Source organism: Ailuropoda melanoleuca, chromosome 18 (genome assembly GCF_002007445.2).
Source record: "Ailuropoda melanoleuca isolate Jingjing chromosome 18, ASM200744v2, whole genome shotgun sequence".
NCBI lineage: Eukaryota > Metazoa > Chordata > Mammalia > Carnivora > Ursidae > Ailuropoda > Ailuropoda melanoleuca.
Window position 1 is genome coordinate 32,422,574 of NC_048235.1, and position 25,866 is coordinate 32,448,439.

General features: G+C 34.5%; 1 protein-coding gene across 1 annotated transcript in view; it reads left to right on the forward strand.

The window, feature by feature from the left end:
* The window catches only part of LOC100480836 (A disintegrin and metallopeptidase domain 3), a 127,847-nt gene that overhangs the window by 62,094 nt on the left and 39,887 nt on the right, over positions 1 to 25,866 (forward strand). The window contains exons 12-14 of the mRNA XM_034647691.1: positions 5,573 to 5,759; positions 17,876 to 17,977; positions 19,597 to 19,792. Coding sequence (XP_034503582.1) covers positions 5,573 to 5,759; positions 17,876 to 17,977; positions 19,597 to 19,792 — 485 coding nt within the window. The remainder of the gene's footprint in view (positions 1 to 5,572; positions 5,760 to 17,875; positions 17,978 to 19,596; positions 19,793 to 25,866) is intronic.

Consider the following 25,866-nt stretch of genomic DNA (forward strand, 5'->3'; position numbering starts at 1 on the left):
GTATAAGGGAACCCCCATAGGATTATCAGCTGGTGTTTCAGCAAAAACTTTATAGGCCAGTAGGGAGTAGCATAATATATTCAAATTGATGAAAGGAATATTTACAATCAAAATATGGTACCCATCAAGGTTATCACTCAGAATTTAAGGAGAGATGAGGAGTTTCTCAGGTCAGCAAAACTAAAGAGTTCATCAATACCAAAGAGGTCACACAAGAAATGTTAAGGGAATTCTTTCAATGGAATAGAAGAGGCCACAACTAGAAATAAGAAAATTATGAATGAAATTAATCTCACTGGTAAAGATAAACATATAGTAAAGGCAGCAGGTCAACCACCTATGTAACTAGTACAGAGGCTGAAAGACAAACGTAGATAATCATCTACCTATAATTGGTCACACAAAATAAGATGTCAAATATGATATAAAAAAGAAAACATAGGGGGAGTATAAATGTAACACTTTTGGAACACACTTGAACTTAAGCAACCATCAACTTAAACTAGACTGCAATGTACATAGGATGTTACATATGAATCTCATGGTAAAAACGAAACAAATACCAATAATAGTTACACAAAAAATAAAGAGAAAGGAACTTAAACATAACACTAAGGGAGGTCACAAAATACCAACAGAAGACAGCAAGAGAAGAAAACAGAACTACAAAAACAGTAAGAAAACAATCCATAGAATGGCATTAAGTATGTATCTATCAATAATTTAAATATATAAATGGACTGAATTCTCCAATCAAAAGACATAGGGTATTTAAATGGACAAATAAAAACAAGACCTATATATATATATATGCTATCTACAATAGACTCATGTCAGATCTAAAGACACACAGAATGAAAGTGAAAGGATGGACAAAGATATCCCATGCAGATGGAAATGAAAAGATAGTTGGGGTTGCAATACTTTTAACAGACAAAATAGACTTTAAAACAAAGGCTGTAATAAGAGACAAAAAGAGGTTATTACATGGTGATAAAAGAATCAATCCAACAAGATGATGTAACACTTGTAAATATCTATCTGCTTAACATAGGGGCACCTAAATACATGAAGTATATATTAACAGATGCAAAGGGAGAAATTGACAGTAATAAAATAATAGTAGGAGCTTTAACACCCCATTTATATCAATGGATAGATCATCCAGACAGAAAAATCAATAAAGAAACATTGGCCTTAGATGACACATTAACCAGATGAATTTAATAGCTGTATATAGAGCTTTCCATCCAAAATTGGCAGGGAGCACATTCTTTTCAAGTATACATGGAATATTCTCCAGGATAGACCATGTTAGGTCCCAAAACAAGTCTCAGTAAATTTCAGAAGATTTAAATCATATCAAGCATTTTTTCCAGCCACAACAATATGAAACTAGAAATCAATTGCAAATCAATCAATTTAACTTAGTAGAAGAAAGTAAATAATAAAGATGAGTGGAAATATATACTTAAAAATTAGAAAATCTAAGGGAAACTAAAAGCAGGTTATTTGAAATGATAAACAAAATTGATAAGCCTTTAGCCAGACTTTCAAGAAAAGAAGAGAGACATTGATAAAAGAAATTGAAGACAACACACAAAAAATGGAAAGATATACCATGCTCATGGATTGAGAGAATTAATATTGTTGAAATGTCTGTACTACTGCATATATAGATTCAATGCAACCCCTATCAAAACCATGACATTTTTCACAGAGCTAGAACAAATAATCATAAATATGTATGGAATCACAAAAGACCCCAAACAGTCAAAGCAATCTTGAGAACAACTAAAACTGGAAGTATCACACTCCCTGATTTCATTTTTTTTTATTGGTGATCATTTTTTTAAATGTTTTTTTATTATATTATGTTAGTCACCGTACAGTACATCCGTGATTTCTGATGGATGTAAAGTTCGATGATTCATTAGTTGCGTATAACACCCAGTGCACCATGCAATACGTGCCCTCCTTACTACTCATCACCAGTCTATCCCATTCCCTCACCCCCCTCCCCTCTGAAGCCCTCAGTTTGTTTCTCAGAGTCCATAGTCTCTCATGCTTCATTCCCCCTTCTGATTACCCACACTCCCTGATTTCAAACTCTACTACAAAGCCATAGTGATCAAAAACAGTGCAATGTTGGTAATTAGGACACGTGGTGCATTTTCTTGGGGGTTATTTTTTATTGAGTTCTGATTTACATAAAAACAAATGCACATATTTTACCTGAACATTTTGATGTCTTTTGACAACTTATACATCTTCACAAATACCATCCCAATCAGGATATAGAATACTTCCCAACACCCCCAAAGTTCCTTGTGTACCTTTCCAGTCAACCCTCCCCCCAAGGCAACTACTTCACCAATTTCTATCACATTAGATTAGTTTCATCTGTTCCAGAAATTCATATACACAATAGGCAATGTTCATGCCTGACTTCCTTTGCTCAACAGAATGTTGTTGTATGCATCAGAAGTTCATTCCTTTTTATTGCTGGCTAGGAGTCTGCTGTGTGAAAAAAACACAATTTGTATATCCGTTCATTTGATAGACATTGGATTTGTTTCCAGTGTTAAAACTTTATTAATAAAGCTGTAATGAAAATCCTTGGCCCCTCAAAACAAAACAAAACAAAACAAAACAAGAGTGCAATGTTAGCACACAAACGAACACACAGATCAGTGGAACAGAGTTCATAAATAAACTTACACTTAAATGGTTAATTAGTCTTCAAAAAATTAGGCAAAAAATACAATGAGGAAAGACAGTCTCTTCAATAAATGGTGTTGGAAAGACTGGACAACTACATGCAAAACAATGAAAGTGGATTTTCTTATATCATATACAAAAATAAAGTCAAAATGTATTTAAAGACTTAAATATAAGATTGGAAATTATAAAACTTTCAGAGGAAAACATAGGCAGTAAGCTTTAAACATTGGTCTGAGCAATATTTTTTGGATCTGTTTGGTCAGTAAAGGACAATAAAAGCAAAAATAAACAAATGGGACTGCATAAAACTAAAAAAAACTTTTGCACAATGAAGGAAAACGTCAATAAAATGAAAAGGCAACCTACTGATATGGGAGAAGGTATTTGCAAATAATATACCTAATAAGGGGTTAATATCCAGAATATATAAAAAAACTTGTACAACTCAACACCAAGAAAACAAATAATTCCATTAAAAATTAACAGAGAACCTGAATAGACATTTCTCCAAAGAATACATACAGCTGGCCAAAAGACTCATGAAATATGCTCAACTTCACTAATCATCAAGGAAATGCAAATCAAAACCACAATGAGATATCACCTCACACTTGTCAGAATGGCTGTTATCAAAAATAAGAAATAACAAGCGTTGGTGAGGATGTAGAGAAAAGGGAACTCCATGCACTGTTGGTGGGAATGAAAAATGGGGTAGGTGCTATGGAAAATAGTATGGGGGTTCCTCAAAAATTAAAAACGGAGCTACCATATGATTCTGCAATGCCACTTCTGGGTATTTATTTGAAGAAAATAAAAACACTAATTTGAAAAGACATATGCACCCTATGTTCATTGCAGTATTGTTTACAATAGATAAGGGAGCAACCTAAATGACCACTGATAGATATATGGGTGAGAAAATATTTTTTATATATATCAGGTATGTATCATATATTAGCCATAAAAACCTATGAGATCTTGCCATTTGTCAACATAGATGGACCTAGAGGGTACTATGCTGAGTGAATAAGTCAGAGAAAGACAAATACCCATGATTTCACTTATCTGTGGAATCTAAAAAAACAAAACAAGCAAAACAGAACAAAACAAAACAAAAACAACAAACAGAAACATACCGTAAATACAGAAAGTAAATTGGTGTTTGCCAGAGATGAGGGGATGGGAGAATGAAAAAATAGCAGAAAGAAACTAAAAGGTACAAACTTCCAGTTATCAAATAAATAAGACATGGGGATACAATGTACAGCATAGGAAATATAGTTAATAACACATAACAAGTTTGTATGATGACAGATGATAATTAGATTATCATGGTGATTACCTTGTAATGTATACAAATGTTGAATACAAATGTTGTACAGGTGAAACTAATGTAAGATTATTGTCAATTACCCTTCAATAAAAAGAAATAATAAAAAAATACTATTCTCCACTAAAAGGAACTGGGACACCTTGGAGAAATGATTGATTCTAGGGCTAAGGCAGAAATATCAAATGAGTGTGGAACATCTCACGCATGTCAGAATATAAGGAGGTGTTCAAAAAACTATGGAGATTTGTCAAAGGGACACAAAACCAGTTTGAAGTGGCTCCCAGTAGCCAAATCAGGGCAATTTGAATGTCATAAATAACAATGATAGTAATGGATTATAACCCAGTTAGTATAATTGGAAAACATGATTCAGAATTAAAATTGTGAAACATTTGTTAGTATGCAATGAAAACAGACTCAGCAACGATTCTCTACTTAATGTTGCCAAGTTGCATAACCTCAGTGTAGTTACGAGAAAACATTTTATGATCCTAAATCCTAAATTGAGGAAAAGGATTATTTTAGCAAATAATCAGCCTGTAATCATAAAACTTTTCAAATTCAAGAACAAATGTAAATAACTAAACTAAACAAACTTAGATATTGAGAACTAAATGGTTGATTCTGAACTGTATCCTATTGCTATAAAGTGCCAATATTGTGATGACGGGGAAATTTGAATGGAATCTGAGGATTAGATATTAGTAATGTGTCCTATCTCTGATTTTGAAGGGTATGCTTAGGGAGAATTCATTTCTATGTAAGAATTATACATTAAAATACTTAGAGTTATTAAGATTGTTTTTGGCAATTATTCTTAACTGTTTCAGGAAACAAAATTTATTCTTTGAACTATACTATATCATTTCTCTAAGACTTAGATTGCTACAAAATTAAAAGCCCATTAAGCAGTACACTTAGAAATGTACAAATATAAAATGAAAAAGAATCTCAGACTTACAGATTTTATGTACTCAATGTTGATATATTTTAGTTGATAGATTTTGATACCAAAGAATAAATAACCCTGATTTTTTATTAGCATAATCATCTTTTATTCCTTCAGCTTACATAAATTTCCTAATGTTTCATTTTCTTATAAACTATTGCTTCTTATTATAATGATAATAACTATATTGACAATAATAATGAAAATAATAAGATATATTTAAAGAGAGCTTTTTGTGTGTGAAGCACTGTTAAGAGTTTTAATATATTCTAACTCATGTCATTTTAACTTCCTCTACATGCTAGCTGTCTATTATATGGAATTACAGTACAAAGGGACTTACTGTTTTTATCTCTGACTTGCATAAGGAAAAAAACACATGAAACTAATAATACACTATATGTTAACTAACTGGTATTTAAATAAAAACTTAAGGGGGAAAAAAGCTTCTCCCCTTCTTGGCTCTTCTGTAAGTGAAGTGTACAGAATTCATAGTACTCTATTGAAGAGGGTTTCTTTGAAACTGATTTTAACCCATTTATCTGAAGAATATAATTTATTTTTAGACGTTCCCATGGTGTAAAGTTTTTTAGCAGTTGCAGCATGGATGAATTTAAACGTATGGTTTCACAGCCTGAATTTGAATGTCTTCAGAATCAAATAGTTTCAGAAGTGGCTTACCGAGGAAGAAGTTCACTCTGTGGCAACGGAATTTTGGAACCGCCAGAACAATGTGATTGTGGTAGTAAACAGGTTAGTGACAAACATAATAGTTTATCTAAAGATTTTTCTTGTGTTTTCTGTGTAGCCTTATAAACATAGATGTGATATAAAATGGAAAGACTTTTTTTTCCCCTAAATGCTGTACCATTTATCAAATATCTAAGGGAGATGTTGGGGCATGTGATAATTGACTCATGCTGAATTTAAAGCATTTGAAGAGTTTAAGTAAAGGGTAAGTGTAGTGTGGATTAAAGAGGTAGCTTTTCTTCATTGTGTAACCATTGATAGCAATACCCACTTTTCTGTATTATAAACACGGTTAACGTCAATACTATTACCATCACCTCAGTGATCTCCTGAATGCCTCCAAAGCGACTGCGTTGGTTCACTAAGTTATACATGTGTATTGTTTATCTCCTCATCTCCTAATTTCCATTCTTGCAACTGTGGGATCTTTATTTTTAACTCGACTTCACAGAATTTGATTAATAATAATTCTTGATGTGTTGTTATATTTAGCTTTTTGCTATTTTTTAAATTTGTGCTTGGTAAGATGGCTAATCATTGAATTTTGTTATAACTGCTTTCATATAATTATAAATAGTGATAATTTTGAATATTTCATATTTGCTTGAGAAGATGTAAACTGGTAGGAACAAAATTCTATATAATTTGGTTGCATTATAATTTTTAAGTTAATGACTCATAGTCTATATTTTTATTAGTTTCGTTTGCTTGAACTCTCAGTACTTAAGAAATAATATTGATACCTCCAACTATACAGTTGTATTTGCCTATTCTCATTATAACTGACTCAATTCATACTTTGTATATTCTGAAGCTTTTTATGTAGTGCAAACATATTTACAATTTTTATATCTTCCTAGAAATTTAACATTTACCTTTAAATACTGAATCTGTTTTTCTCTCATGTTGCTTTCTGTTTTAAAATCTATCTGTTCTGGCATACATCTGTATCCATGCACACACAGGCTTTCTTTAATTCGTATTTCCCTGATATTTTTCTATTTACGTTCAGTTTTTGTGTACTATTAAGTTCAATATTTTCATTGGGTTTTAATTTATCATTCACTCTGTCTTTGATATATTAGATTATCCTTGTAAACATTATTATTGACTTTTTGCCTATTGTTTTAATTAACTAGAGTCCATAATTTATTCAGATTTCATTTGTTTTTACCTAATGACATCTTTCTGTCCCAAGATCATCTCCAGGATACCTCATTACATTTACCTGTTATTACTTTTTTTTTTGAGAGAGTGGGGAGGGGTCTAGGGAGAGGGAGAGAGAGAATCTTAAGCAGGCTCCACACCCATCCTGCAGAGCCCATCGCAGGGCTGGATCTCACAACCCTGAGATGATGACCCCAGCCGAAATGGAGTGGGGCATTTAACTGACTGAGCCACCCAGGCACACCTGGCTGTTACGACTTCTATGGTCCTCTAAACTACTTATTATTTATAAGTTTAGTTGTCTCAAAATGTTTACATTTTCTATGTTCACTTTGCCACATCTGTTTTTCAATTGAATTTTTTCTTTTGATCTGTATGTTTTGTTTTCTTTCTTCCACTATTTCTTTCAGTGATTCAGTAGAAACGTACTTTCTCCCTTTAGCGATTATCCTTGCATTTTTTTTTACCAAATATACTTAAGGTTTTACCATATCTGGGCCACGTTCCCCCCAAATAACCAGATTTACAATCCAATTAACTTCCATGACATTTTTGTAAAATATTTAATTTCTGTCATTTTTATTCTTTACATTAGAAAATACTCCAAAGATTTTATTCAGAAGATAGTTGCTTTATTTGACCTAACATTCCTTTTGCTTATTAAGGGTTTTTTTTTTTTTTCCATGTAAAAGTTTCCTTCTGAGATAATGTCTTTTTGAATTATATTCTATTCCTTAAAATATACATAAATATATACTTAAAATATACTTTATATATTCTCTTTATGTATGTTCTCTTGATAGGGCAGGTCACTGCCCACTTTTGTTTACCAAAAAAAAAATATATGTATGTCATACTCATCATTTCATTGTGATATATAATACACATGAAATATGAATGTAGAGTGTTAACAAATTGATACTTAACAAGCACCTGAATAACTTACTCTAAGGTCAAAACAAAACCTTACCTCTGCCAAAGGAGTTCTGTGTTCACATGCCCCTTTCTTCCAACCATCATTTACAATGTAATGATGATCATTTCAGTGTTTTACTCTCCAATATAGTTTTAACTCTATTTTTTGCATCCTTATGCAATATACTTTGGTTGACTGTTTCGTACATTTATATTGCAATCCTATGGTTTATATCATTTGGTAACTCGGCCTTTCCCTCAATATTATACTTGCAAAGTTCATCTATTTTTGAATGTAGCTGTTATAGTCCAAATGTTTTCATTGCTTTTAGTGTTAATTTTTTATGAATAATATAGTTCATTTATTGATCTGTTCTATGTCAGTGAAAGTGTAAGTTTTATTATTAAGACTCATGCAGTTATGGCTTTTTTTGCACATGTTTCCTGCTGAACATGTGCCTGCATTTCTCTCGGCTGTACCCCAATAGTTGAACGTGCTATGTCCTGAGGTAGATGTGTATGTTTTTTTTGAATTGAGAATATCTTACCTACTTTGGGTTTTCTTATTCTTGAATGGTCTGTGCATGTCTTTCATACATTTTTTGGCCATTTCATCAGCATTCACTTCTGTAAACTATCAGCAGTCTATCACTTGTGTGGTAGAAGGCTCAGAGGTATGCTGTTTCTCCAGTAAACCAAGTTTTCTTAGCATGAGACAGGTCTTGTAAGGAGGACCCCGATGATCTAATAGTTCAGGTGAAGCAGTAGGTGGGCTGGTGATATCAGTTCCTTATGGGTGAACAGCCTTCTATTTGTGGGTTTACCAGTGTCAGAGGCCAGTGTGTTTATGATGGAACTTTTGGGGGCTTTCTCACCCAATTAGATTGGATTGTATCATAAAGAACTTTTAATGGGAATATCAGAATCATACCTTTACTTCACTGAACTATGGAATAAAGTTCTTTGGTTCCAATAAGCCAGTGAATGTCAAAGGAAATTCAGGGCCCAGAGGATGAAATCAGCTGTGTATAGTCAGAGATGCCTGCAATTTCATGGGATTGTAAATAGAAATAGGGCCCAATGGCAAGGCTTTCTTCCCCCATTATCCTGGACTGCTTTCAGTGATCTTGTTGCTGAACTCCACCTACCCCCAATGAAATTTACCCTGTTTTTTTTGGTGATTCATATACCGGCATATCAAGAATATTATTTGGATTGTAAAGTCTGTCTTTAGTCATATATGTTTAAATTAAATAGCATGCAGCATAAAGCAATAAAGTTTTTCAGTGCAGACCATTATAAAAATGTTATGATTGTGACAGAATTATCTACATACTCGATAATGTATCACATTTTACAAGAGTGAGTATAATCCAGAGAAGACACATCACTGTGGGAGTCCGGAACAGTAAAGCTATGCTCTAAGCATTGCCTGATGAAATTAAAATGAATTTGGTCAACTTCCCACAATGGTATATAAAGTATAGCTATATTCTTTGCTATATGCCAAAGGCCATTAGTGGAAAAAATATTTTATTTTTTTTTAAAGATTATTTATTTATTTGTCAGAGAAAGAGAGAGAAAAAGTGTACAAGCAGGGGTTGCGGCAGGCAGAGGAAGAAGCAGGCTCCCTGCTGATCAAGGAGCCTGATGTGGGACTCAATCCCAGGACCATGGGATCATGACCTGAGCCGAAGGCAGACGCTTAACCACCTGAGCCACACATGCATCCCAGAAAAAATATTTTAATTATTGTTAATTTGTTGTTCACTCTGGGTACAAAAGTTTCTAATTCTTGTTTATATTTCTGTGGTATAATGCAAGCCTCTCATTACTCATGACTTCCCCAGCCCCAGAAAGTACTTCTTTATTTTTTCCTTACATGTGACATTTTACAACTTTTAAATATTTTAGGAGTACAGGCAGTTCTTACTTTATCCAATCATTATAGAAGCTATGAATGCATATCATGTTGAGAACCAAGAAAAAATTTATCAAGGGATTAAAACTAACACAAGAACAAAAAAATACACAAGAGGCATAAAAAAAACAATAACCAGGTTAGTTCCAGTGTTGAATAAGCTCAAACATACATTTTCAGAATATGTTACCTGCTGTAAAATTTTAATCTATTTAAAAAAATAGTTGATGATTTTTAAAAAAATATAGTAAGAGATTGTGGCAAAATAGAGCAAATAACACAGTGAACTCTATGTACCCACCCCACCCACTACCCCAATTCCAACACACAGTTTATTTATTATAAGCATCTTATGTTAGTGTTGTACATTTGTTATAATGGATGAGCCAGTATTGATACATCATGATTAACTAAATTCAATAGTTCACCTTTCGTGTTATACAATTTTGAGGACTTTCATAAAATTTATAATGAGATGTATTCACTATTATAGTATCACACAAAATAGTTTCACCACCCTAAAAATCCCCTGTGTTTCACTTATTTAACCCCCATTCCCTTCTCCCTAACTTTTATTTCTCTGATCTGTTTTGGGTCGATTTTTGCAGAAAAGATAATGTCTATGTCTAATTTTTTTTTTTGCATATGCACATCCATTTGTTCCAACAACATTTACTCAAAAGTTCATTCCCTATTCAATTGCTTTTGTTCTGTTCTTTTTTTTTTTAGTTAAGGTGGGAGTGATACTTCCAAGCCCTTTACATGTCAGAGCTGAAACCAGAAGTCCCTGAATTGCTCCAGTTTCCTTTTCACTGGTTAGCACCTTCAGATTTTGAATGATCCATTTGTTTTGGGAATTTCAGACCCTACTGATATATTTCCCTGTCCTCTTTGGAGCCTCAGGCTGCCAGCTTTGCCACTTTCCCTCTAGATGGCCTAACCTTGTCCTTGGGAGACCCCTAAGTAGCCCATTGGAACCATCACTTCCACAAAATACACGGAGCAGCAATGTATGACCTGAGAGTGTGTGCCTTCTTAAAATCTGTGGTACTAGGTGGCTTGACTGCTTTACCCAAGTCCCACCATTGGTAACCAATATCTATCATTGCCCCAGTAATTCTTTTCTGTGGGTAATACTGCCCCTATAAAGTACCTTGCCACACTGAATAAGGTCTACCTCTGTGATCATTAGGATCTGTGAAAATGATGGTGTGTTACTTTTGTGGATAAGTCAGAAAGAACAGTTGTAACATCTGCATTTTATAGCATATAGAGGAACACACACAAATGTTCATGTGTTCCCAAAATATATTTGGAATTTTTTGTGCAGTTTATGTTTAGGTATGCAATCTATCTGTAATTTTGTCTTACATGGCAAAAGGGACTTCAACTATAAGATCAAGCTAAGGACTTTGATAGTGTTAGGCATCCTCTATTATCTAAGCAGATCCAATGTACTAATGACAAGGGGCAGGTCAGAGTCAGAGGACATGTGAAAATGATATTTGGAGATGTTTTTCTGCTGATTTTGAAGGTGAAGATTCCATGAGCCAAGGAATGCAGGTGGCCTCTAGAATCTGTAAAAGGTAGGGAAACAGATTTTCTCTAGAGCTTCGAGAGAATTCACAGCTTTCAACATCTTGATTTTAGTCCAGTAAGACCCCTTTTGGACTTTTAATCCCCAGAATTATAAAATAATGCATGTGCATAGTTTTAAGCCACTAAGTATGGTAATTTTTTGTTTTTGTTGGTTTTTTTGTTGTTGCGTTTGTTGTTGTTTTTTTTTTGTTTTGTTTTGTTTTACAGCAGAAACAGGAAATGAATACAAGACTGTGTCAATTCTGTGTTTCTTTTGATAGGCAAATTCCTTGAATGTATTTTATCTATTTCCTGCCAAGTGGCCTGCAGTTTTCTCAAGAGAACAATAATTTGGCTATCATAGCAAGCCTAGATCCAATACATTGGCCTATTTTGGGAGAAATCAATTGCTGCCAAGACGTCTGTTGCAATCTCAGCAACATTTTGCTGATGCGAGTTCAAGGTCCAGTTCTTAGGAGACTGAAACATAATGTAGGAGAAACATAAATACCAGAAGGGACCTGTAGGAGGTAATCTATATTCTATACCCCTTCTCCACCAACTGAGCCAGCTAGGCGCCCCAGAAATTACCATATTCGAAGACTTTACTGCCTCTCTTGAGAGTGTGTTCCACTGGGAGCTAACTCTTGGTTGTCTACCTACCTTTTAAAATTTCTTCTTTAGGAATACATTTCAGGACACCTGGGTGGCTCAGTCGGTTAAGTGTCCATCTCTTGATTTCAGCTCAGGTCATTATCTCAGGGTCGTGGGATGGAGCCCCGTGTCAGGATCCACACTCAGTGGGGAGTCTGCTGGAGATTCTCTCTCTCTCTTTCTCTCAAATAAATAAACCTTAAAAAAAAAAAGAAAGCATACATTTCATCTTTCTGAAGATGGAGATCTTCGGTAGCCCAGTAGTGAGAGAGAATTTCTCCTAAGAACAGACCATCAGATTCCTCATTAGATTTTCTCTGGCATAATATCCAGATCTACATGGTCTTATGACTCAGACTTGAACTATTGGTTGGTTTCTTTTTCTGGCCCTTGGCTTGCAGGGAATTTTGTCTACATTTTGCAGAAATGCGCATTCAGAGTATTTTATTGCCCAGTTCCTGAATATTTTTTCAAAAATTATTCCTGGGACACAAGAGGAGATTCAGTTGTTTCTGATAGCCTGGTTGCACTGTTTATATGAACTGATTGATCTGATTTGCATACCTATTTCAACATCTGGGCACTCTTAGTCTTCATTAAAAACCTAGGATGGAGTCACGGTGGACCAAAGAAAAATGGCTGCTTGCTCCACTAGATTTCAAGGGCATCTATTGGAAAATTGGAATTTATCTTGGGTAGGCCATTGTTTTATTATAGCTGTAAAGACAGTTAAAAACAAGGTAACAGGGGCCCCTGGGTGGCACAGCGGTTAAGCGTCTGCCTTCGGCTCAGGACGTGATCCCGGCGTTATGGGATCGAGCCCCACATCAGGCTCCTCCGCTATGAGCCTGCTTCTTCCTCTCCCACTCCCCCTGCTTGTGTTCCCTCTCTCACTGGCTATCTCTGTCTCTGTCGAATAAATAAATAAAATATCTTAAAAAAAAGAAAATATAAGCAAGGTAACAGTACCACAATGGAGTCACTTGGACAATGCCCCATGTTACTAAACCAAGACTTAATTGGCTTTAGCTCTCCCAGAAATAGAATCTTAAACCAGCCAATCAGGAATCACCTGATCAGTATTAGTTATTTGCCCCTGCTGTCCCCTAAAGGAATGTAACTTCGCAATAACAAGCCTGCTTTTTTGTTAGCATAACTTCCTTGTTCTCGCTCCCTTCTGCCTATAAAATTATTTCATTTTGTATGGCTTCACAGATCTTTCTTTGGCTAGACTGGATGCTGCCCAATTTGAATTGAGTTTTGCTCAGTTTATCTTTTAACAAGACCTTCTGCAATAAGCTGCAGTCAGTCTTTACGTTCTCTTCCTCCATGTCCCTATCATTAACCAGAGTGGTCACTGACCAGTGATGCTTAAAGCATGAGGTTGGTTCTTAAGCGACTGTGTGATTCCTAGTCTTCAGATCCCAAAAAACCTGCATTGATCCCTAATATGTTAGTCAGATGAACCTAGGTTTTAGGATTTCATTAGGCTTTTCCCTGCATATATCTCTAATTTCTTCCCTTTCTCGTGCATTAAGAACATATCTCAGTAAATGTTAGAGTGACTAACTGCTCTTGATCACCAGGGAGTTTTCTATCTATATTTATGGCTACCAGCAGAAGGAAAGTAGTTTTATTTTCTTGATAGTAGATGAATGGACAACCACCACAATAAGCTTTCCTTAATATTACAAGACCACCAACCCCACTGATGGAAATCATCAGGAACCTCAAGAATGATGGTCAAAGACAATTTGTCCCCATTATCACTGAAAACTTCAGCAACCAAGTTAGCTCCACACCTGGCCCAATGATCCACAGAACCCATCTGTCTTTATAGGCATTGTGACTTTGTCTTTTGTTTCAGCACAAAGATTTAGGATGTGTCTAGGTAGTCTTCATTATATTTATTTGTATTGTTTTCCATCTGGCTTGCTGAATTTTGTTTTGTTTTTTGATTTGACTTATGTTATACTTAATTAGATGTGGAAAAAATAAGTATTAAAATTTTTACATTACCACAGACAGTTCTCCCATATCTCCATTGACATGGAGGAGTCAATCCCATTAGTACCTGAAATTTCCAATCCTGTCACAACATATTATTTTTGCCCACTACTGAACTTCACTTGAATGAATCATAGATTTTGAATCCTTTTTGATTCTAGATTTTTTGCTTATATTTTTGATATTTAACTGCATAATTGAACATATCTATAGTTCATTGGTATTTATTGTGGAGTAGTATTTTTTGTATGGATATAACATAGTTTGTTTATTTGTGCAATTATTTATGAACATTTAGGTTGTTTTTGGTTTCAAGTATTATGAAAAATCCTTCTAAAGAACATGTCTTTTTTTTTTCTCTCTATTTCCAGGAATAGAATTTCTGGGACATATGTTAATTGTATTATTAAATTTGTAACAAAGCATCAATCTGCATTTTAAAATCCTTGTAATATTTTATATTCAAACCGTCTATGTATGAGAGTGGCAGTTGTTCCTTATTCTTACCAACTTCTGTTACTTCCAGTCTCTTGCATATTAGTCATTTCAATGTGTGCTGGTATTTCACTGCAGTTTTAATTTGTATTTTCCCGATGACTAATCATACTGGACAGTGTCTCATGTGGTTGTGAGACATTCGTATGTCTATGTCTCCTTTTTGAATGTTCACATATTTTACAAATTTTGATGGGACTTTTTTATTATATGGTTATAGGAATTCTTAATATAAACTATATGCAAATCTTTTGCCAGATTTTCTCCGAATATGTGGCATGGCTTGTACTTTGTGTCCTATCAATCTGAAGGTTGTGAAACTTTCTCATAAGTGTTCTTCCAGAAATTTACTGATTTTAGCTTTGATGTGTATGCCCATAATACATTTTGAGTAATTTTTGTTGTTTAAATAGTAGGGCATATTTTTTCTCTGTATGTATATCCAATATCTCTAGGCCCATTTGTTGGAAAATATCCTTTTGCCATTGAATTACTGTGCTATCCTTATTGAAAAACAGTTCACATACTTTGTGTTTTATTGATTCATATATCTATCCTTACACCAATATCAGCCCTTCTTACCCTGACTCACAAAATTAGGTAAATTGTGTCTTCATATTTTGTATTTTTTCCTGAAGATAGATTTGGTGATTTTAGGTCGTTGTATTTCTATGTAAAATTTGGAATCAACTTTTCCATTTCTACTCATACCCCTTAAAAATATAAAAACTTTGCAAAATTTTGATTGGGATTTTTTTGAATCTATACATGAATTTGTGGGGAATTAATGTATTCAGAATGTGATTTTCAAACCATGAACATAGGTATATCATTCCATTTATTTGGATGCCTCTAATTAAATTAAAACCTAAATATTTCATGTTTCTGAATGCTATTGTAAATTGTGTACCTTTTTAAAAAATCCATTTCCAGTGTCCTTTGCAAGCATATAGAAATAGAATTAAATCATGAAAGTTGATTCCTCTGACAACCAGCTTAACATTACTTTGAATGATTGATCCATATTTTGGAAAATACCTGCAAAATGTCCAAATTAAAATGTTCAAATAATCCCAGTGAATATGTGAAAAAAGAATATACTTTTGGAGTTTATTCCAGAAGTAGAGAAACATTTCAGTACTTTCCAACATATATCAAAATTAACAAAGAGACAAAAATTATGATATTAAATATTAAAGAGATATTTGATAAAAGTTTGGATAACTAGAAGTAAAAAAAATATTTTTTTGATTTTTCTAATTTCTCAATGGCATACCACATTTACTTATTTCGTTTTCTTTTTAAAAGACTTCATTTATCTGAGAGACAGAGAGAGGGAGCGAGAGCTAGACAGCACAAGTGGGGGAGGAGAAGCAGGCTCCCACAGAGCAGGAAGCCTGATGGGGGGGCTTGGTCCGGGGGCCCTGGGATCATGACCTGAGCTGAAGGCAGCTAATTAATGGACTGAGCCACCCAGGCTCCCTAACAGTTGCCTATTTTAAAAAGTTCTCACAACCAGTCCCATGGTGGGATTCCATTTTTAAACCACGATTCATTGAACATCAATTTCTAAGCCCAGCATTTAGTATAGCTTTCCATTATACATCAAGTATTGTCAAAAGATGCTCTTCACTATAGGCTTTCTCTTTGATTCTAGCTTTTGGAGGCTTTCTTTTTCATGTCATTGACCCCCCCCCCCATATTAATATTTAGTGTGTGTTCAATCTTCTGTTACTTTACTAAATACTCTTGATAATTTTTATTAAAATCTTAATATTATGAAGCATAATACATTCTTTTTAATAATGAAACAAGAAAATGGAAAAATATCTGACTCCTGTAACTATTAAAACATACAATAATAACTTTTAAAAATTTTATTTATTTGACACAGAAAGAGAGAGAACGAGAGAGCACAAGTAGAGGGAGTGGCAGGCAGAGGGAGAAGCAGGCTCCCTGTTGAGCAAGGAGCCGGATGTGGGACTCAATCTCAGGACCCTGGGTTAATGACCTGAGCCAAAGGCAGATGCTTAATGGACTGAGCCACCCAGGCACCCAATAATAACATTTTAAAATATACTTTAGTACATGCAGTAATGTAATTGAAGACATTGACATTGTATCTAATTTTATATAGGATATTATATAACAATCCAGATATTACAAAAGATCGGGAATAAATTATTATTCTATAAAACAAATGATAAATTTAATTTCTGTTTTGGGAAAGAGATATATCATTATAGCTTCTTTCACAACACACTACTCAAATCAGTCAACAAAAAATAAATAAATACATACTATATATAACACAAACATTTTACACATACACTAAGACTCACGTATTTACTGGGGTTAGGGTGGAAGAAATTTTTATCCATAAACTCAAGAACAAACCATGAAAAAAGATGATAGTTCTCAGAGTTCTACCATTTCACAATCTCACAATATCTAAAATTTACCCAAACAAACAAACCCAAAATGCACCAAAACAAAAGTCAGTTGTCAATGACAAATTATAAAACATAATAAAGACATATTAGTTGCCAGGGGTTATTATAGTTAATATAAAAGTGCTTACAAATACAGGAAATAAACAGAATGCCTTACAGAAATATATGCATAGAAATATAAACTAAACCAGAATATGTATTTTTAAAAATTTATAGCATTAGTAATGAAAATAATAAAAATTGAAACAGATGTAAGCACTTAGTTATTTTTGCCTTTCACACCTATCAGTTTACTAATTTTTAAAATATTACTATCAGTCTTGTGAAACATCACTCTTGCACTGAATAGATAAGTATATAGAAAGAAGTAAATAAGAGTATTTTATAGTCTTTAATATTTTTGTACTCTATGACCTAATAACTTCTAGAATTAATCTTTAATATAAAATCTTGGAGACAAAAATAATAACAAAATTTTCATTGAAACATCCTTTAAATAATAAAATGTTATAATTTCAAAAACTCTATTTTGTTACATTTATAAATTTTTATATATTCTCAAAATGATATCTTGAGGAGAATTGGGGAAATGAAAAACTATTTATGATACAATAAATGTAAAAAATACTTTTAAATTTACAGCGCATATATTTATGAACACAAAGAAGATTGACAGAAATTACATTAAATTTTTAACAATTCAGTTTCTTAAGCATGGAATCATAAATAATTTCATTACTATCTTTTTTTCCTATACTGGAAATATATTAGTTTCATATGAAGTGGTGTTAAAAATAAATACAGAAGTAAAAAATCATACTGTGATTGTAATTAACTAAGAGACATATTCAAGTATATTTTGACAATAAATAAAATGATTTATTTGATTGAAAATTCCTATTGTTGAATTTGATTACATTTACCTTTAGCATTGCAAAAAATTTGAAAAATGCTGTAATCCTGAAGATTGTACCCTGACTGAATTTGCAGAGTGTGGCACTGGGCCATGCTGTAATAAAGATACTTGCCTGGTAAGCTTTCAAATTACTACAGTATTTTCTTTCATGATTTTTTTGTTCTTGTGCATTCACTTATTTTCTTTATTTTTTTTCCACACAACTTTCAAATATATAACTTTAAATTCTTGATTCATACACAGTTGACTTCAGAATTCAGAAGATGTTCTTAGATTTTTTTCCAACCTCTTTCTTATCTTTGCCTTCACTATGTTGTTTCAATCTCTACTCAAGATCCATCCAGTTATCCAATACCAATTCCAGATTATTTGGACACAATGGATTCCTCTTGGTCATACCTGAGGCCATAACTGAATGTAGCTCTTCATGATCCAACAACTTTACAAAATTACAAATAAGCCACCCAACACACAGTTGACATACAGTGTTTGAATAAGCTAATAATAATAATAATAATAAATAATAATAATAATAATAAATCATCTCATTTTGAGAACAGCAGAAAAGGAGTCCATGTAGAATAGTCAGCATGTAGCATTTCTAATACTGAAGTTTAACTTTGGAAGGACTCCTGGTCCCAGAATTAGATCAAATTCTTGACTTCCCTTGGGAAGTTTTCCATTCAATTTTCCTTTATAGCTACACTGAAAGGAGACTGAGTAAGATTTGTCTTTTGGGGATCACTTCATTGTAGCACCTTGCCTTTTCTGTGTCATGTTCAGGAGTCAACGACAATTATAGAAGCTGATTACTTAGAGATCTTGATTGCCAGATTTCAGATTTGCCATGTTCTCTGTCAATGAAATCTCTTTTGTCATTCTACTTCGTTCTATGTATGCTCTTCTTCATTCTATGTGCTAGTTATTGAAGCCAGTGGTCACTTGTCTTCAAGCAGGAATATAGAGTCAAGCCTAGAGTTTCTACTACTTAGCAATAAACCTTGTCACTCTTCCCTTCACAAGAGCTCTCATCTTGGCCTTTGTCTCCAAATCTGCAGGATTGAGCAATAAGGCTTTATTACACAGTCCCTTGCCCTTTCCCTTACACATGGGGATAATTCCTACAGTTAGCAGAGCCTTTAAAAACATTAGGGTGAAAATCATGTACCATAACACTTGCCATTTTCAGGTGAACAGCTTAGTGGCATTCAGTACATTCACAATGTCATGCAACTGCCACCTCTACCTAGTTCCAAAACATGTTCCTCACTCAAACAGGAGACTCCTAGCCCTTTAAGCCCATGTTCTCCTTTCTCCCTTCCCCTCAGTCCCTGGCAATCATCAATTTTCTTCTGTCTGGAGTAACCTATTCTGGGTATTTCATATAAGTAAAAGTATAGAATACGTGAGCTGTTGTGTCTGGCTTTCTTCACTGAACATAGCGTTGAAGGTTCATCCACCTTGGAGCATATGTATCAGTGCTCCTTTAAGTAGCTGAAAATATTCCATTGTGTGAATATATCACGATGGTTAATCTATTCATCCACTGATTCACATTTGGGTTTTTTCCAATCTATTTCACTGGAGCTTTTAAGTAAATTCATGATTTGACTTTAAGTAGTTAAAAATGTAATAATAACGGAAATGACAGAAATACATTGCTCTTATTTAAGTTATTTTACATTTTTGGTTTACTTTTTTACAAAAAAATAATTGTTTTTCTTTGTCCTACAGATATCTGTAAGAGGAACTGTATGTCGGAAAAGCAGAGATCCATGTGATTTTACAGAATTTTGTAATGGAAGAACTGAATTTTGTGTACCTGATGTGAGATCTGCTGATTTAGAACCATGCAATAATAAGACTGCCTATTGCTACCAGGGAATATGCCAAGACACAGATAAACAGTGTGCAGAATTATTTGGAAAATGTAATAGTTGTGCTTTTTTCTGGGGTTCATTTTCATTATTTTATCTTGTATTTTTTCCCAGTAAAGTTGACATGCAGAATTATATTAGCTTCAGGTGTAAAATATAGTGATTTAACAATTCTATACATTACTCAGTGGTCATCATGATAAATGTACTCTTTAATCCCCGTCACCTATTTCACCCATACCCCCCACTTCTCCCCTCTGGTAACCATCAGTTTGTTCTCTATAGTGAAGAGTCTGTTTCTTGGTTTGCATCTCTCTCTCCCCCCCCCCCCCGTCNTTTTGTTTCTTAAATTTCACATTTGAGTGAAATCATGTGGTATTTGTCTTTCTAAGATTGACTAATTTTGCTTAGCATTGTACTCTAGCTCCATCCATGTCATTGCAAATAGCAAGATTTTATTTTTTTGTGGCTGAACAATGTTCCATTGTATATATATACCATTTATCCATTGTCCATATCTATCGATGGACATTAAGGCTGCTTCCATAATTTGGTTATTGTGAATAACGCTGCTGTGAACATAGAGACGCATGTATTCCTTTGAATTAGTGTTTTTGTATTTTGGGGATAAATACCCTGTAATATGATTATTGGATCATAAGATAGTTCTATATTTTAGCTTTTTGAGAAATCTCCACACTGTTTTCTACAGTGGCTGCACCAGTTTGCATTCCCACCAGCAGTGAAAGAAGGTTTTCTCCACATCCTCACAAACACACTTCTTATTTCTTGTGTTTTAAATTTTTTTAATTAATTTTTTTAATTTAACTTCAATTAACAGGTAATGTATTATTAGTTTCAGAGGTAGAAGTCAGTGATTCATCATCTTATATAATATCCAGTGCATTACATCACACGCCCTCCTTAATGTCCATCACCCAGTTACCCCATCCCCCCAACCTCTCCCCTCCAACAACTCTATTTGTTTCCTATGATTAAGAGTCTCTTATGGTTTGTCTCCCTCTCTGACTTCATCATTTTACTTTTCCCTTTCTTCCCCTATGATCCTCTGTTTTGTTTCTTAAATTCCACATGAATGAGATCATATGGTAATTGTCTTTCTCTGATTTATTTATTTTGCATAGCATAACACTCTCTAGTTCCATCCACATTATTGCTATGGCAAGATTTCATTTTTTTGATGGCTGAGTAGTATTCCATTATATGGATATGTGTGTGTGAGTGTGTGTATAATATATATATATATTATAATATATATATATTATATATGTGCCTGTGCCACATCTTCTTTATCTATTCATCTGTGGATGGACATCTGGGCTCTTTCCATAGTTTGGCTATTGTGGACATTGCTTCTATAAACATTGGGGTGCAAGTACCCCTTCAGATCACAACATTTGTATCTTTGGGGTAGATACCTAGTAGTGCAATTCCTGGGTTGTAGGATAGCTCTATTTTCAACTTTTTGAGGCACCTCCATACTGTTTTCTACAGTAGCGGCGCCAGCTTGCATTCCCACCAATGGTGTAAGATTGTTTTCCTTTCTCCACATCCTCACCAATATCTGTCATTTCCTGACTTGTTAATTTTAGCCATTCTGATTGGTGTGAGGTGGTATCTCATTGCGGTTTTCATTTGTATTTCCCTGATGTCGAGTGATGTTGAGCATTTTCTCATGTTGGCCATTCATGTGGATGTCTTCTATGGAGAAATGTCTGTTCATATCTTCTGCCCACATCTTGACTAGATTATTTGTTCTTTAGGTGTTGAGTTTGATAAGTTCTTTATATATTTTGGATACTAGCCCTTTATCTGATAAGACATTTGCAAATATCTTCTCCCCATTCTGTAGGTTGTCTTTTAGTTTAATTGACTGTTTCCTTTGCTGTGCAAAAACTTATCTTGATGAAGTTCCAATAGTTCACTTTTGCTTTTGTTTCCCTTGCCTTTGGAGATGTGTGTAGCAAGAAGTTGCCGTGACCAAGGTCACAGAGGTTGCTGCCTGTGTTCTTCTCAAGGATTTTGATGGATTCCTGTCTCACATGTAGGGTTTTCATCCATTTTCAGTCTATTTTTGTGTATGGTATAAGCAAATGGTCCAGTTTCATTCTTCTGCATGTGGCTGTGCAATTTTCCCAATATTATTTGCTGAAGAGATTATCTTTTTTTTCCATTTGGATATAATTCCCTGCTTTGTCAAAGATTAGTTGACCATAGAACTGAAAGTGTCCATTTGTGGGTTCTCTATTGTGTTCCATAGATCTATGTGTCTGTTTTTGTGCCAGTACCATACTATCTTGATGATTACAGCTTTGTAATAGAGCTTGAAGTCCAGAATTGTGATTACACCAGCTTTGAATTTCTTTTTCAACATTCCTTTAGCTATTCGGGGTCTTTTCTGTTTCCATACAAATGTTAGGATTGTTTGTCCTACCACTGTAAAAAATGTTGATGGTATTTGATAGTGATTGCATTGAATGTGTAGATTGCTCTAGGTAGCATAGACATTTTAACAATATTTGTTCTTCCAATTCATGAGCTTGGAACGTTTTCCCATTTCTTTGTGTCTTCCTCAATTTCTTTCATGAGCATTCTATAGTTTTCAGAGTACAGATCCTTAACTTGCTTGGTTAGGTTTATTCCTAGGTATCTTAAAGTTTTTGATCAGTTGTAAAGGGATCGATTCCTTAATTTCTCTTTCTTATGTCTCATTGTTAGCGTATAGAAATGCAGCTGATTTCTGTGCATTGATTTTATATCCTGACATGTTGCTGAATTCCTGTTATCACTTGTAGCAATTTTTTGCTGGAGTTTTCCGGGTTCCCCACATAGAGTATCATGTCATCTGCAAAGATTGAGAGTATGACTTCTTTGCCGATTCAGGTGCCTTTTATTTCCTTTTGTTATCTGCTGCCTGGTTAGGACTTCTAGTAGGAAGCTGAACAACAGTACTGACAGTGGACATCCTTCCTGTGTTGCTGACCCTAGGAGAAATGCTCTCAGTTTTTTTCCCATTGAGAATGATACTTGCTATGGGTTATTTGTATATGGCTTTTATGATATTGAGATATTTTACTTCTATCCCTATACTGTGAAGAGTTTTATTCAAGAAAGGATGCTGGGGGGCGCCTGGGTGGCATAGCGGTTGAGCGTCTGCCTTCGGCTCAGGGCGTGATCCCGGCGTTATGGGATCGAGCCCCACATGGCTCCTCCGCTGTGAGCCTGCTTCTTCCTCTCCCACTCCCCCTGAGTGTGTTCCCTCTCTCACTGGCTGTCTCTGTCTCTGTCAAATAAATAAATAAAATTAAATTAAAAAAAAAAAAAAGAAAGGATGCTGGACTTTGTCAAATGCTTTTTCTGCATCTGTTGAGAAGATCATATGGTTCTTGTGCTTGCTTTAATATAGGGCATAACATTGATTGATTTGTGGATGTTGAACCACCCTTGCATCCCAGAAATAAATCCCATTCAGTCATGGTGAATAATGCTTTTAATGTACTGTTAGATCCTATTGGCTAGAATCTTGTTGGGAATTTTTGCATCCATTTTCATCAGGGATATTGGTCTGTAATTTTCTTTTTTCATGGGGTCTTCATCTGGTTTTGGGATCGAGGTAATGCTGGCCTCATAGAAAGAGTTTGGAAGTTTTCCTTCCATTTCTATTTTTTGAAACTGTTGATAATAGGTATTATTCTTCTTTAAATGTTTGGTGGAATTCCCTTGAGAAGCCATCTGGTGATCGACTCTTTAAATGTTTGGTAGAACTCTGATGGGAGACCACCTGGTCCTGGACTCTTGTTTGTTGGGGGATCTCTGATTATAGCTTCAATTTCCTTGCTGGTTATGGGTCTGTTCAGGTTTTCTATTTCTTCCTGGTTCAGTTTTGGTAGTTTATAAAACTTTTCTAGGAATGCATCCATTTCTTCCAGATTGCCTAATTTGTTGGTATATAGTTGTTCATACTTTGTTCTTATAATTGTATTTCTTTGTTGTTGGTTGTGATCTCTCCTCTTTCATTCATGATTTTATTTATTTGGGTACTTTCTCTTTTGTTTTGGATAAGTGTGGCCAGGGGGTTATCAATCTTAATTTTTTCAAGGAACCAGCTCCTAGTTTTGTTAATCTGTTCCACTGTTCTTTTGGTTTCTATTTCATTGATTTCTGCTCTAATCTTTATTAATTCTCTTCTCCTGCTGGGTTTAGGCTTTATTTTCAGTTCTTTCTCCAGCTCCTTTAGGTGTAGGGTTAGGTTGTGTATTTGAGACCTTTCTTGTTTCTTGAGAAAGGCCTATATTGTTATATACTTGCCTTTTAGGGCCACCTTCACTCCATCCCAATGGTTTTGAAAATTTCTGTTTTCATTCATTTGTTTCCGTGGCTTTTCAAAATTCTTCTTTAATTTTTCTGGTTGACCCATTCATTCTTTTGTAGGATGCTCTTTAGCCTCCATGTATTTGAGTTTTTTCCAAGTTTCCTCTTGTGATTAAGTTCAAGTTTGAAAACATTGTGGTCTAAAAATATGCAGTGAATAATCCCAATTTTTTGGTACCAGTTGAGACCTGATTTGTGACCCAGTATGTGATCTGTTTGGAGAATGGTCCATGTGCACTCGAGAAGAATGTGTATTCTGTTGCTTTAGGCTGGAATACTCTGAATATGTCTGTGAAGTCCATCTGGTCTGGTGTATCATTCAAAGTCCTTATTTCCTCATTGCTCCTCTGCTTAAATGATATGTCCATTGCTATGAGTGGGGTGTTAACGTCCCCTACTATTATTGTGTTATTATCAATGTGTTTCTTTAATTTTGTTTTTAATTGGTTTGTATAATTGGCTGTTCCTATGTTACAGGCATGAATATTTATGATTATTAGATCTTGTTGGGTAGACCCTGTTATTATGATATAGTGTCCTTTCTCTTCTCTTATTACAGTCTTTGGTTTAAAATCTACTTTGTCCGATACAAGGATTGTTACCCCAGCTTTCTTTTGATGTCCATTAGCATGATAAATGGTTCTCCACTCTGTCACTTTTAATCTGGAGGTGTCTTTTTTTTTTTAAAGATTTTATTTATTTATTCGACAGAGATAGAGACAGCCAGCGAGAGAGGGAACACAAGCAGGGGGAGTGGGAGAGGAAGAAGCAGGCTCATAGCGGAAGAGCCTGATGTGGGGCTCGATCCCATAACACCAGGATCACACCCTGAGCCGAAGGCAGACGCTTAACCGCTGTGCCACCCAGGCGCCCCTGGAGGTGTCTTTGGGTCTAAAATGAGTCTCTTGCAGATGGCATAATAATGGGTCTTGCTTTTTTTATCCAAACCCTGTGTCTGTTGTTTGGGAGCATTTAGCCCATTTATGTTCAGAGTAATTATTGAAATATATGAATTTCAGCCATTGTATTACCTGTAAAGTGACTGTTTCTGGATATGGTCTCTGTTCCTTTCTGGCCTTTGTTACTTTCCAGCTATGTCTTTGCTTAAAGAATTCCCTTTAATCTTTCTTGTAGGGCTGGTTTAGTGATCACAAATTCTTTTAGTTTCTGTTTGTCCTGGAAGAATTTTTTATCTCTCCTCCTTCTCTAAATGACAGCCATGCTGGATAAAGTATTCTTGGCTGCATATTTTTCTCATTTAGTACCCTGAATATATCATGCCAGTCCTTTCTGGCCTGCCACGTCTCTGTGGACACGTCTTCTGCCAATCTAATTCCCTCCTCGTGATCCAGTAATTGTTTATCTCTCTTTTTCTCAACTTCTTTATTCTCCATCATTTCATCTTCTATATTACTAATTCTCTCTTCTGCCTCATTTATCCTAACAAAGCCTCCATTTTTTTATTGCTTCACATTTTAGCCTTTTTAAAAATTTCAACTTGCTTAGATTTTAGTTCTTTTATTTCTCCAGAATGAGATTCTCTAGTGTCTTCTATGTTTTTTTAAGCCCAGCTAGCATCTTTTTAAAATTTTTTTTTAATTTTTTTATAATAATATATTTTATTATATTATGTTATTCACCATACAGTACATCCCTGTTTTTTTATGTAAAGTTCCATGATTCATTAGCTGCGTATAACACCCAGTGCACCATGCAATATGTGCCCTCCTTACTA